Source organism: Mus caroli, unplaced genomic scaffold, assembly GCF_978045245.1.
Source record: "Mus caroli unplaced genomic scaffold, Mus_caroli_1 scaffold_9, whole genome shotgun sequence".
NCBI classification, from domain to species: domain Eukaryota; kingdom Metazoa; phylum Chordata; class Mammalia; order Rodentia; family Muridae; genus Mus; species Mus caroli.
Window position 1 is genome coordinate 92727325 of NW_028227264.1, and position 14650 is coordinate 92741974.

A 14650-nucleotide genomic window follows, 5' to 3' on the forward strand; every position below is an offset into this window, starting at 1 on the left:
GTTAAGGAGGTGGGCACAGTAATGAGAAAGTCATTAAGCCTGATGGTATTAAGCCTGAATGAGCCAATGTGCAAAGAGCACTTTTTAGAGGAGTATGTGACACATAGCAATTCAAAAAGTATTGTTTAATATAGAAAATATACCTACTTTAAGTTGGTCTAAAACTAGTAATTAGAGTTTCAAAGATCTTCTTATGCATATTACATATATGTATATATGTGTTATAGATATATGTACATGTGTGTTCAAGTGCACTTGCCTGTACGTGCATACACAATGGAGGCCAAAGGTCAGCATGAAGCATGCTCAGATACCTCTTTTCACTTTTAAAAAGTTATTTATTTATTTATTTATTTGTCTATTTATTTATGTATTTATTTGAGGCAGTCTTCCATTGAACCTGGATAGACAGACTGGCCAGCACAACCTGGGGTCTGCCTGTCTCGGTTGGGTGTAGCACTGTGTGCATGGGTGCAGAGGATCTGGACTCAGCTTCTTCTCACGCTGTGTAAAAAGCACTCTAGCCACTGAGCCACGGCCAAGCCAGTAGATGCCTCAGTGCCCCTGTGCTTGGCTAACACCATCACTGCCTATGCACTACAAATTGCATTTCCTTGATCCAGTAGATAGAGTTTCATAGTCTATAAACTTCCCTTTCTAACTTAATCCGGCCTAGTTCTTAATCCAGATGTTTTCTTTTAGCAAAGTTGCTCTCTTTGCTGTTCGAGCAAGCAAGCCTGACTCTCCCAGCTCTGTTGAGGGCTCATCACAGTCTGCCCGTTGGCATGCTCCTCACCCAACAGGGCCACACTTAGAAATTAATTCCCCGGGGTTTGTCCTCAGTCCTTTCCTGAGCGGGCCTGGCCTCAGAGGCAGCTCCTTTCTCAATCGTGGCTGTGTTTATCATGTACTCCTTATGTCCTGATAAGTTAATGCTGGTTTTCCTGTCTTGAGCAATTGCATAGAATCTCATTTGTAGGACTTTTTTCCGTAGTTCTGATATGTATAAGATAAAATTTATAGTTTTACCTAGTTTAACTGTGGTGGTTTTGAGGCACTAAGTTCATTACACTGTTGTACAACCATCTCCACTATCCATCTTTTTAAAATTCCAAAAATTTACTCTTTTAACTGAAACTTTACCTGTTGGACAACCATTCTTCCAATTTTCCTTGGAAACCGGGTCACTACTTCTTCTCTCTGAATGTGCCTGTCCCGAGTACCCCATGCAAGTGAGATTCTGCCATACTTGTCTGCCTTTTGCTGACTTACTCAGCTCTTCTCGGTTACCATGGCGTCTTCATCGTCCATCAGCACTGTCTGTAGTGAGTCTCCTCACGTCCTTGTGCATACACACCACACTTTGTGTACTTGTTCGGCACTTGAGTCTCTTCCGTCACCACTGTAAGTGATGCTGCTTTGACGGGGATGTACCTAGCGTTTCACGACGCTGCATTGGGCTCTCTTGCTTATTTACCCAAAAGTGAGATCGCGGGCCATAGCAATTGTATTTTTAAATGTTGAGGGATCATCATACTGCTTCCTATAACAACGTGCCATTTTATTTCCCATGTACTATGTTCAGTTTTGTGAAGTTTTACTGCCTGTGAGCAGTGCTGTGGAAGTACTGTGTCGCAACCTTCCATGGACCACCTAGTTCCCAAATGATAATGCCTGTTCTCTGAGCCTCGTCCTCCTCTTCCCGCCCTTACACAGTCCCTAGCCACAGCAATCTGCTATAGTCACTGCTTCCTGCATCGGGCATGAGTCACTTATTCACTTCTCTCTGAGCAAATCACTCATTTACTTCTCTCTGAATCATCTCCCTCTGAGCAAATCACTCATTCACTTCTCTCTGAGCGAATCATTCATTCACTTGACTCTGAGCTGCTGTAGCCACTGTCACCTCCCAGATTGCCATAGCGATAGTCAGCACTCCATCACTAGTAAGTGTTGTTTTATTCTTTAAGAATCTTACATAAAAGAAAGCTAGAGGTTTTAAGTGGGGAAAAGGATTAGTAGCATTAGTAGTAGTGAGATTGTAAATTTAATAAATTTGTTGGATTCAAAAGTATCTGTACAGAAAATTTTCTGGGAACCTGATCTAAAATTCTCCAGAACAGCAATCTTGAAAAAAAATTATCTTGTGCTAACCAATGGGTAAATGGATTGATTTTTTTTTTTCTTTCTCTCTCTCTCTTTTTTTTAAATGATGCATTTTAAAGGGGAGTTGGCTGTATTTTCTTTGAAATGGCTTCTGGAAGACCACTGTTTCCAGGGTCAACTGTGGAAGATGAACTGCATTTAATATTTCGACTACTAGGTAAGAAAGAAGTCTTTTTCCCATGATTCACACCTGCAGTTGACTAGTTAAATTAGGACTGTGTCGGTAAAGCATGCGTATAACATGTATCCATAGCTATTCTGATAAGAACTGCAGCTGGCTTACTTGTTACAGGGGATCTTCAAGCCAACTCAGTTAGCTTCATTTCATAAAGGTTTTAGGAAATAAGATTTGACCTTATACATATTATTAAGAGCTATTCCTAGTGTAGGTGATGCCATGAGGATAGAAAGGGAGTTTTATCTTATTTAGGGCATATTTTCATTGGCCCCAATCTACATGTATATATGTAGTATCCCTAAGTGTACACACAGTGTACACACACACACACACACATACACACACACACAAAATATTATTTTCATTTCAATTGAAAAAGTTAAATCATTTAATAAAAGTATGATGTTCTTAAGGATAGTTCTTACTTATGCCTGTTGATATATATGTTTGCATGCATATAATTTAAATGCTTATCATGAATTTATTCTTTTAATTCAGGAACTCCATCTCAGGAAACTTGGCCAGGTGTTTCTTCAAATGATGAATTCAAGAACTACAACTTCCCAAAATACAAGCCACAACCTCTAATTAATCACGCACCCAGGTATTTTTTTTCTTAAGTGAGAAGGGCAGACTCTCGTGACTCAGTACCCTCATTTGATTTTCAAGTTCATTCAATTTATCCCTTCCTTTGACATCAATGGCCAAGAACCACCAAAGCATGTAAATAGAATTGAGCTGTAAAGGGAATATAGAATACGTATATTAGAATTCCAGGGCTTATGTAGGTAGATCCACAAAGGTGAAGACAGCACTCCTGCCTAGGAGTTATATTGGCTATGTCATTGGTCTTTTAGCCATATTGCTGAAGTGTTTTTGAACTTAATACTTTATAGTAGCTATTGCTTAGCAGGTTGTTTTGTATAATCTTCTTGATGGATTATCTATTTTGAACGCCATTGATATATTTTGGGGTCACTGTCTCAATTTTTTAACCTATATGCTGGGACGGTGATATTTTGGTGTGTCTGCCTTCATTGACACACTGAATATTTGTACCCTATTTAAACTTTCCTTATAATAGAGGGTACTTTGGGGATAGAATGCTAACTTCAAAATTTCTATTAGTAATTTTTCTTGAATATTAAAATTGTGAATGGCAGTCTATTCATGATTTGTTCTCAATCAAATAGCAAGATGAACTTTTTAGGGATAAACAGAGTTGGGTCTTTGAAAGCAGTAAAGATAGTTATTTTAGGGCACTTAAATTTGGCAAATGGAAGCATATGGAAAATAATTTTATCTGAAAGGTTTCTATCATAAAAGAATAAATGGACACTTGTTTTGATTTATTTTTTTGTTTCTAGGTTAGATTCTGAAGGAATTGAATTGATAACAAAATTTCTTCAGGTAAGTCAATCTTATTTTATAAAGTTAAATGAATCAATAAGTGTCACTTTCCTCATAGGTAACCCCATCAAGTACTGTTGCAACAATAGGATGACTACTGTGCTTTTAGGATGCGTCAGCAGCTCAGAGCCATGTTCTTTGCAGCTCATGCTCTGTGCCCTCTGCTTCTTTGTGCTTCCTGCCATGGCGGATACTGCACTTTCAAATAGCACTCCTCCTCTGTTTTCCCCAGAGCAGGAAGAAGAGACGACAGGGTAGCCACATTAACTCTCTTATATCTCGAAAGCATAGGCTTTTCCCAAGTCTCACTGGCCAGAGCATTCATTGTAGAAACAAAACAACACAAAGAGAGTCTGGGATTTGGGGAGTTAGCCTCGACCTAGAACAGTCATGATTTGTCTGTTGGAGTTGGAAGCATGAACATCTTGAGCAAATCTAAGTTGTGTCATTAGGAGAGGAGCAATGGGCTTTATCTGCTGAGAATGTCGGCTGTAAAGGCACTGGGCATGCTTCTGTCAGTACATTTCACAGTTCACAAAGAAAAGGAGCATTAAAGATTGAATATTTTAATTTTTCACCACTTCAGAAAAATACAAGAATCTAATTTTTTATTTGGAGGCTTAGCTAGGAAATGTGGAATTGAGATAGAATTATTCTCCTACTTTGAGTGTATTGGGAGGATTCTAAAGTGATGTTAGAAAATTGTCATATTAAGTAATCAGGAGTTTTTAAAAGTACTTCTAAATACTAATTTACCCTCCTTCAACTTCTTACAGTAATTAGACAGAGGTTGATGAGCCACTTCTTGCTTTTTCACAGTATGAATCTAAGAAGAGGGTTCCAGCAGAAGAGGCCATGAAGCACGTGTACTTCCGCAGTCTGGGGCCGAGGATACATGCTTTACCCGAGAGTAAGGAGCCCTCACGCTCGTTCCTCTGTTCGTTTTTCTAGGGTTGAGGATCAGGAGGTTATGGAATTAAAAAGACGTGGTTGTTGATTTTTATACCTAAGATTTTAGTAATTTTTGTAATCAGATCATAATTTTTCCAAGGAAGTTTTTCTTGTCTTGTTTTCCTTGTTCATGTCTTGTAACTCTGAGTATGTTGTCTCTACTCATTAAGAAATCCATCATGCCGGGCGTGGTGGCGCACGCCTTTAATCCCAGCACTCGGGAGGCAGAGGCAGGCGGATTTCTGAGTTCGAGGCCAGCCTGGTCTACAAAGTGAGCTCCAGGACAGCCAGAGCTATAAAGAGAAACCCTGTCTCGAAAAACCAAAAAAAAAAAAAAAAAAAAAAGAAATCCATCATATTTGAGTGTGAATCATTAATCTTCCTTGATTCAAATTAGAATATGCTGGCAACATCATCCTTAGCCCTAATCTGGCTCAGTTTCTTTGTTAAAAGTGGATCTCTAGATTGGATAGGTAGCGCCGTGAGCAAAGTTTGTTGCATGGTGTGCAGACCTGAGTTCGGGTCACCAGGCCCCCTGTAAAGGCACTGTCCTACACCTCTGTAACCACAGGACTTGGCATGGTGGGGACCCTGAGAGCTCACTAGCCAGCCTAGTCAAAATAGTGAGTGTATACACACACACACACACACACACACTTCTGTAAAGATTAGTGAAACACAGAGTAACAAGATGGCTTCCTGGAGAAAGTGATTTTCTTCCTGAGACGATACAAAGGAAGCCTCCCTTTCTTGCGGTTGCTCTGACTGTACTATTCCTAAGAAATTAGTGAGTCTATTATCAAAATCACTAAAGTAGAAAACTTCCCAGGCCTCAAGTAACTCTTTAATTTTGTCCATGCTGCCTTAAATTAGTCCAGTGTTTAAAGTGGGCTGAGCGGGGAAGGAGGGCAGGGTTTGGGAACTCAGCTGTGGAAGCTGTCACCGTCTCCCCATTCCCTTTCACTAGGCAGTGCTTCTTAACTGAGGGCTGCGGAACAGTCAGTAGCAAAACCCATCAGAAAATCCACAAGACTTCTCGCATAGAATTTGGTTTTCTGTTTAGAACTTAGGGACAAATGGGAAATCTTTCCATGGGGCCATAACCTTGGGGACACAGGATGGATGTTTGACATTGAATCAGTATGTGCTTTTTGAATAATTACAGTTGATCTAGATTTGTCATTAATATCTGGTAATTTCTGTCTGTTCATTTTAGGCGTATCAATATTCAGTTTGAAAGAGATTCAGTTGCAAAAGGACCCGGGTTTTCGAAACTCTTCCTATCCAGAGACAGGTGTGTTTGTCATAAACCATTTCACATGTCGATCATGAATTTTTTCACGTGGAACCAAGCTTTGGGTTGATAAATTGATCAGTAAAATTATCGATGTAACAAACAAACAAAAAATGTACAGTGCATCCCACAACTCTGTATGTTTAGAATTGCACATACTTGCTGTTGTGTATGATGGGGGCAGCTCAGTAAATCTTCAGAGAGAAATGTGATTCAGTCAAGTCAGGGATCCTGAAAGCTACAGATGGCAGAGACCTTTCACAAGTGACCTTGCTTGACCTCTGCACACGCCATCCCTGGTGCCCGAGGCAGAAGACACAGCCTGTGCATGCCTAGTCATCAGCTTCATCACTTGGAAGCCTAGACGCTGTAGACTGACCCCGTCAACACAGAGGTCACTTAAGACAGTGCCGATCACTAACCGTGGAATGTTAGCGTTTGCTGGTGGGAACTTTAGCTTCCTAGAGTCACCAAATACTGTATGTGGGATAAAAAAAACCTGAACTTTGAACTGCCTCATAAAATGACTTTATATTTTAGGACATGGGAAGAACAGAAGACAGAGCATGCTCTTTTAAGTCTGGTAACTTGGTCTCAAGCCCAGCTCCAGCCTTTCTTATCAGCCATGGACTCAGAGCTGAAGGCAGTCATTTCTTGTGCTGGACTTGGGATCTCCGTGTGTCAGCACTGTCCTCTTCCCAGTGGAGTCTTTTTATTTCAGACCTACAGATTGTTTTTATATTTGTTGTCACAGTGTGACAATTTTTTTTTGTACAGTTGGTTTTAAGGTCTTCTCCGCCAGTAGAGCCAGTAGGTTACAGCTATCAATGTAACTGTAGCTGCAGATTTGTGCCGGACTGAGAAACACAGTGCATTATTTATTTGCGGAATCATTGCTGCTAAATAACTACTGTCTGTTTATTTAACACAACAGTTGAATGCCTGAAGAAGTTGCAGTGGCTTTATTATATGTGAACGCATCTGTTTCTCCTCACAAATTGTTTGACTGCTGCATTTTGTTGTTGTTGTTTGTTTGTTTGTTTGTTTTAAAGATTAAACTGCAGTGTTTCCTGGAATGTATATTTTAGCTTTGCTTAGCAGTAGAATAAGTGAGCCATCGTGAACACTCGAAGTTCGTGCTACATATCATTTCTTAGGCGCATTGGCCAATAGCGAGGCTGAGAGGTGGTCAGCACAGTGTGTTTCGGAAGCATGCAATGCAAAGGTTGATGCAAGCAAATGAGTAGCAGACATTTTGGGTTTCCACGTCAGATACCAATAAACTAAAACACGGAGTTATTTATTTTTACCTATTCCTCCTCTTAGAAATGTCTACTGCATATGTGTATGCTCCTTCACGTGGTTAGCTCTTTCACACTGTGCTTTTAGTTAAAATTTAGCCACATAAGTCATTCAAACAGGAAAGGCCTTGCCGCTGTTCGTCTTAAGCACATTTCTCTTATTAGAGAATACTTCATTTTGAGGGACCGTTTCTTTCATTTGGGGGCTTTGTGTGTTTCAATAACGTTCACTTGAATGAGCTGAAAGCTGTGCTGTGTCTTTAAATGGAGCCACAATGAATTAGAAATGAGAAAGAAGAACCCAGAGGACTGCTTCAGTGTTGTGGGTGTTATCTGCTCATCAGAGACACTAACAGTGTAACTTGAATTATGCATCTCCTTGAACATCACAGACACTTGGTGTTGCTAATCGTGTCTTAGGCATTTGCGCTCATTGTTAAGGACTATTGGTTAGTGCATCTTACAACTATAAATCTTAAATGGTTATAGTTTGCAATGCTCATGTGTTTGCCTTATATCATGAAAATAGTTATAACTTAATTTTTGTCCTGCCATTCACTGTAAACATTCAGGGTCCTCTCATTTCTGTTCAGGAAATTCTGTAGTTTATTGTTTGTTATTTAACAGTATTAAGTGAGTTTTTGTATATTTCATTTTAACTTTATTTGTGAATAGTGATTGTGGCATGTTTGGGGATGTTATTTTAATATTTCACAATACTGAAATTTTAATTTTTTTTAAAAAAAGAAAGTTCTGGAAGAAACAGATTCATATGTAATGGTGAATATTGGACCACTGCTGCTTTCACAGTTGTCAGCTGGTTTTATGTTAAGCCCTGTAGCCTAACTGCTGTTATTTCTAACTGACAGACATGTATTAATATTGTACTTTGAAGGTTATAAATATTATGTGAAAATTCCTTCATTTGTTTTGAAATTTATAATAACTAAATCTCTGTGTTATATAAAATGTGATTTTTGTGGAGTCACTGTTCTTTATTGGGGAAGAAAGCTGTGCACACTGGGGTCATCTTCCTTCTGTAGTACCATTGTCAGGTAACAAGATGTCACTGTGCTGAAAGTGACAGCCACGTTATGTTCGTGCCGACCCTTTGGTTAGTCCCTTATGTGATCTCCTGAGATACTATTCTTTACTTATGAAGTATCAGAGTTGTTAATTTGATTTGCAAATCGGCCTTAATTTGTCGGTAAGCTTGATTCTTACATATAAAGAGTATACAGGCATTATTTAAAATTCTTTCTAGGGGGCCTAGGGACTTACGGTTAAGAAATGTGCATGGGTTGCTTTTGTTTGTAACGTTTCAGCCTTATCCTGATCCTGGAAACTGCAGAGAGGAGACTTAAAACTTGGAAAGACTGAACCTGGAACTCTCACAAGCCTCTTAAACTGACAAGAATTCTGAAGGTAAGAGGTGCTATATCACTCAGCACACCCAGGGTCCTTCACTCAGGCATTTTATCAGCTTAGTTTGAAAGGATATTTAATATGTTCTAATCTATCTTTCAGACTCACGACCCTCTTTACGATATTAACTGCATTCACAACATAACAGTGATGTTGATTTCTTTCCCGAATTGTCTTCCTTTTTCAGAAATTGAACTTAGTAAAATACTCCACTTCTCCCGCCAAGCTTCTCAGAACTATTAATTTACTCTCTGTATCTATGAATTTTCCTAGTCTAGATACTTTCTGTCCTTGCAACCATACCAGTTTGGCTTATTTCTTTCCACATCCTATTTTCAGAGTTTCTCTTGATGGCTGGCTGATGTTGCGTTGTGACTGAGCATTGTAAAGACTGTGAACATTGGTGTGCACGCATGCTTGAGTTCCTGTCTCTATCTCCTTGGCGTGTATACACTAGAAGTGAGATTGCTGGCCAGACCTCGTTCTGTACTAGACTTTCTGAGCTCTTTCCCACAGCGACCGCACTATTAAATTCCTAGTGACATGTAAGAGAGAATTCTTATCCTTCAGTACTTGGTATCACCAGTACCATCATCATGTTCGTAGGCATGAAGACCTATTTCATTGTAGGCTGTATTGACATTTACTAATGGTTACCTATGCTGAGTGTCTTTTGGTTGGGTTTTGTTTTCTTTCTTTTCATTGCCTTATGTATACCTCCTTTGAAGAAAAGCTATTCACGTAAACATTTTGCCAGTTTTAACAATAAGGTTGCTTTGTTGTATGGACTCCCAATCTGTCCTTACAAAGCATGTGATTTTCAGTTACTTCCTCCTGCTCTCTGACAGCTTTCACTTGCTTGTAGATGCCCAGGGAGGCTGGAGTTTAAATGTCACTTCTCACTCAGTTCCTAGTTCCACAAAAGGCCAGCAGAAAGCCCAGGGTGGGGTCACAGTGAGGATTGCCCTGACTTGTAAGGCCTGTCTCCACAGCTGGGTACTGCTCTCTCTCTTAACAACCCTTTTCCTGGTCCTTGAGTTCAGGGAGTCCTTTGTTTATTTAGATTATCTTTAACTGTTCTCAGCAGCTTTAGTAGTTTTTACATAAAAGTTTTCCCCTCCATGCTTGAGTTTACTCCTCAGTATTTATTGCTGCTGGTGCAAGCGGGATAATTTTCTTCATTTCTGTTTGTTTGTTTTTCATTGCTAGTGCTTGTAAGTACAGATGATTTTTTTTTGATCTTTTATTGTATTTGTTGCCTTTTTAAAGGTTTTTTTTTTTTTTGGTCCATTCTTTATGATCGTCTACATACAAAATTACATCATCTGCAGGAAGAAATAGTTTGACTTTTTTCATTTATAATTTGGATGCCTTTTCTTCTCTTCTCTGTTCTTTACTCCCCCCCCCCCATTTCATAATTGGTCTTTAGACCTCCAGTATTATTGAGTAGTGAATGAAGGCCAGTAACTTGTGTTGCTGGTCTTGGGGAAAAGCTTTCAGCCGTTCACCACCCCTGTGTAACTAGCAGTGGGTATAACTAGCAGTGGGTGTGTATACAGCCCTGTGTTTAAGGAGCTTCCCTGGTTGCTAGGTTACTGCGTGTGTTTATCAGGGGGGTTACTGGTTTGTTGGCTTTATCTTCTAGAACTTTTTTGCTGTCGTTTGTGATGATCATGCTGTTTTCTTTGTTTATTACCTTAATTTTTGTATTACATCAGCACTGCATTTCTTGAAAGAGTCCCACTTGGCGATGAATTAAAGTTTAATCCCCTTATGAAATCATTTGGGACTAAAAGTGTCTCAGATTTCAAGGGATTTTTCTTTTGCCCCCAGTTTGGGGTATTTGCATAGCCTGTGGTAGTTGAACATCCCTGCTTCAAAACTACGAAGTCTAAAATGCTTCAAAAGCTAAAAATGTTTTGATCATTGTTACTATGAAAATTTCAGGTGTCAGTGCCTTTTAGATTTCATATTAAGGATGTTTAAGTTGTAATTCTTTAAACATGCTGCTAAGTCCAGTTTGCTAGTATTTTGTTGAGAATTTTTGCCTGAATTCATAATGGGTGTGACCTGTGCTCTCTGCTCACAGCATCTGTCTCAATGATTTCGTGTTAGCATTGCTGCCATCTGAGATGGAGTGAAGGCCGTATCCGCCCCTTCAGTTACGTGAAGTGGCTTAGGACATTGTCTTAAGTCTCCCAATACCGTACTGTTTTGTATTTAGTTATTTTTTTATAGTAGACCATCTTGATTTCCTTCCTTTCTTGTGTGTGTGTGTGTAGTTGTTTTAATAATATATTACAAATATTATTTTGAATTTGTGTGGTTTTAAGAGATTTATCCCCAAATGTCATCCCTTTCTATTATTCTGTCAGTGGCTCTAGTTTTTAAATATTCTAATCTAGATTCCTAAATCAATTCTTTGTTTATTTTTACATGTTCATTCATGTCAAAATGCCAATATAAGCTCACAAGCTTGGTAGAATTAAACATGTTTAATGTGTTCCTTTACACACAATGAAATTCATGTTTTCCTTCCTTCTGTAAAGTTTTCTAATGCTGAGTTCAGACCCTGGTCTTGCATGTCAGGAGGTTTGTTCCCATCATTCCTAGTCAAGAGTTTCTACGTCTAACCTAAGAAAACTACTGACAACATCTGTCCATCCAAAATGGGAAGCATATAAGTAAATTAACCGGTTATAAAACTACGTTGATGTGAAAAGAATGTAAGACTTGACCTACGATGGTTGGAAGGCCTTTTCATTCCTGGCTTCTCCCTAAGAGAAATTAATTTATTGGGAAACTAACATTCTTTTAAAGCTACCACTTGACAGACTAAAGTGTACACTTGTGAGAAAGACAGACGGACAAGTCTTTCATAGCAACTGTGGTGCTGTCCCTACTCAGGTGTTAATGCAGGGTTTTCTGGGATATGGGTGAAGATGGAGCTGATGAGCGCCTGGTCTTAGCACCTCTGGGTGCAGAAAGCTCTGCTTCTGAAAGGTTTTCCTCTGGGCTGTGAACAGGACATGGAATCTTAGTGCAGACTGGATGCCCAGAACAGTGCTAGCGAAGAGTTAGAAACACTCCGGCCCTTCCGCAGCTGTAGTGACAGTTCTTACTTACTGCCATCTTTCTGTTTCCCCCTGGGCCATTACATACTAACTCAGTGAAATGGTGGTCCGGTAGGCTAAAGGGTCATCGTGGAATGGTGTTCGTGTGTCTTTTGTTTTTTTCTGGAAACACTGGAACTCATTAGAAAGATTGCCTTGGAAGCATTCCAGCTGTTTGGCCCTTCCAGACCCCCAGCCAGCCATTCTTTCAGGTCTTCTTAGCTACCTGGAACTCCCCCCACCCTGTGCCGTTCTTTTAGAACTTATGTTTTATTGCTACTAATTATTCCACATTGCTGTCTCCTACCATGATTTACTCTTTGATCCCGAGTTACCCAAATGTTCTCTTCTCTTGCCTCCGCTTGAGTCTTGGCTCGTTCTTCTGGAAGTCCTTCCCTGTACCCCACCCCACCACAGACTGGCTTATAAGTCCTCCAGTTTTACTGCCCTCCGGTCTATTGTCCATGTACTTCAGAATATGATAATACTTAATTACTTTTTATCATCACTCAATAACTCATAAGCCCTGTGAAGGGAAGAATTACTATGTCTTGGACTAAATAAAGGAATAGTAGTATTTGTTGATTAAGACATAAGAGTGAAGAAATGCTTGTTTGTAAGTAAAACCCACCACTTACGTTATATTGTTAAAAACCTAAGAACTCAGAGGCAGAGGCAGGCGGATTTCTGAGTTTGAGGCCAGCCTGGTCTACAAACTGAGTTCCAGGACAGCCAGGGCTAAACAGAGAAATCCTGTCTCGAAAAACCAAAAAAAACAAAACAAAACAAACAAAAAAACAATAACAACAAAAAAACCTAAGAACTCATAATCAAGTTGTTCTACCTCTACCCCCCCCCCACACACACACACACACAGGAGAGGGGATAGCAAGAGATCTCACACAGGACTAGGAATAAGTACAGGAGAAGTCCAGGCACAGCACACTATAATTACTAGGAATCTCCCCGGCAACAATGGTGTGTGCCTGGTACAATGTAAAGGCGTAGATTACTAATTCTTAAACTTAAAATACTTTATCTTTTAAGCATATTGACCAACATCCATGGCCTCTGCAATCAAAGTGTAATTTTGAAAACTGACTTGCTGTTTGAGTCAGTGATTTAACTAGAGTTGGTCTCAGTTCCCTTGTAAAATTATGTATAATAGTACTTCTCTCATAGAACTGTGTGCTTGGAGTTGGAGCTCTGGACTCCAACTGAGTTTCTTTGAGTCAGTTATTTAACTACAGTTGGTCTCAGTTCCCTTACTTGTAAAATTATGTATAATAGTACTTCCCTCGTAGGGCTGTGTGAGTGCTCTGGACTTGGAGCAGTGAGGGATGCTGAGCGGGTGTGAAGTAACTTAGAAATAGTTCCCATCAGTAACTAAACCTGTCATGTGATGGAATGAAAATGGGCCTTAGGTTTCAGAGTCATTTGGAAGTGGGTACCAGAACTCAGTGTAGGTCCTGTATTGGGGGCCAAAGAAGGGTGTCCAGATGCAGAGATGTCATACCTGAAGATTAAAACAAAGGACACAGGAACACACACGGCATCCTATCATCTTGGGTAGAAGTTTTCTGCAGTGCTTCCTGGAATCACAGTTGGTTTTCAGATGTTTCTTCAGTACGTGAATAATTCCCTAACACACCGACAAATATGTTACATCCCATCTAGCTATGAATTTGTGTCCCTTTTCAAACTGTAGTGACATTGAACATCAGTCTGGGTCTCTGGTTATCTGCTATTTCTTCCTTCCTACACACACACACACACACACACACACACACACACACACACACACACCAGTCTTGTGAACCAATCAGTCTGGGTCTCTGGTTATCTGCTATTTCTTCCTTCCTACACACACACACACACACACACACACACACACACACACACCAGTCTTGTGAACCAATCAGTCTGGGTCTCTGGTTATCTGCTATTTCTTCCTTCCTACACACACACACACACACACACACACACACACACACACCAGTCTTGTGAACCAACCCACCTGGTGACTGCACTGAGCTCATTGGAAGTAAAGCAAAGAATAGCCTTTGCCAACCAGTCTGTAGTTCATATGACCCTGTGTCAACAAAATGGGTAAAAGGAAATATTAGCTTCTCCTTTTCCTCATTTTCTTACTTCTGTGTAGGACAACTGACAGAACTTTGATGGAGGTGGTGGTGGTAGTATGTCTGTGTGTGTGTGTGTGTGTGTGTGTGTGTGTGTGTGTGTGTGTGTGCAGTGCCCAGGCGCAGAGACTAGATGACATCAGCGGCCCCACTCAGCACTCTGCCTTATTTCTTTTAAACAGGGTCTCATTTCTAGGCCTCTGCATTTCAGCTAGACTGGTGGCCTGCAGGCCTCAGACCAGTCCCTAACACCCACAGGGCTGGACTTAGAGGTCCATTCACAGTCATGCCCTATGTTACACGTGGGTGTCCGGGTCCTCATGCTCGCTTACTCGCCAAGCAGTCTTCGCAGCCCCATGTCTTAAGATCAGGAGACCATTTCAAACCCATTTTACTACTCCCCCAGTTCAACCTCAATGGTGGGGTGTGTGTGGTGGGATATACTGTAGTGGGCTTTAGAGTCTCACATATGCTAGGTAAGTACTGTTCTACTGCGCTATAATCCTCATGCATATGTAAAGCATTTGATGTGCCATATGTAGAGATAGGAAATTATATTTATCCATCTTGTTGACACAGAAGAAGCGGTATTTGAGTCACTGTAAGTAAGTGGAAGTGAACAAACCCCCTCGAATCTAAACACTCTTTTATTACAAAGTATTTATTCAGCA

General features: G+C 40.2%; 1 protein-coding gene across 3 annotated transcripts in view; it reads left to right on the plus strand.

The window, feature by feature from the left end:
* Positions 1-8302, plus strand: part of Cdk17 (cyclin dependent kinase 17) — a 77910-nt gene extending 69608 nt beyond the window's left edge. For all 3 annotated transcript variants that reach the window (XM_029482418.2, XM_029482417.2, XM_021174696.3), the window contains 6 exons: positions 2226-2323; positions 2843-2948; positions 3712-3754; positions 4574-4664; positions 5922-5999; positions 6540-8302. In XM_029482418.2, the coding sequence (XP_029338278.1) occupies positions 2226-2323; positions 2843-2948; positions 3712-3754; positions 4574-4664; positions 5922-5999; positions 6540-6577 (454 nt within the window). In that variant the 3' untranslated portion in view covers positions 6578-8302. The remainder of the gene's footprint in view (positions 1-2225; positions 2324-2842; positions 2949-3711; positions 3755-4573; positions 4665-5921; positions 6000-6539) is intronic.
* The last annotated feature ends 6348 nt before the right edge of the window (positions 8303-14650 follow it).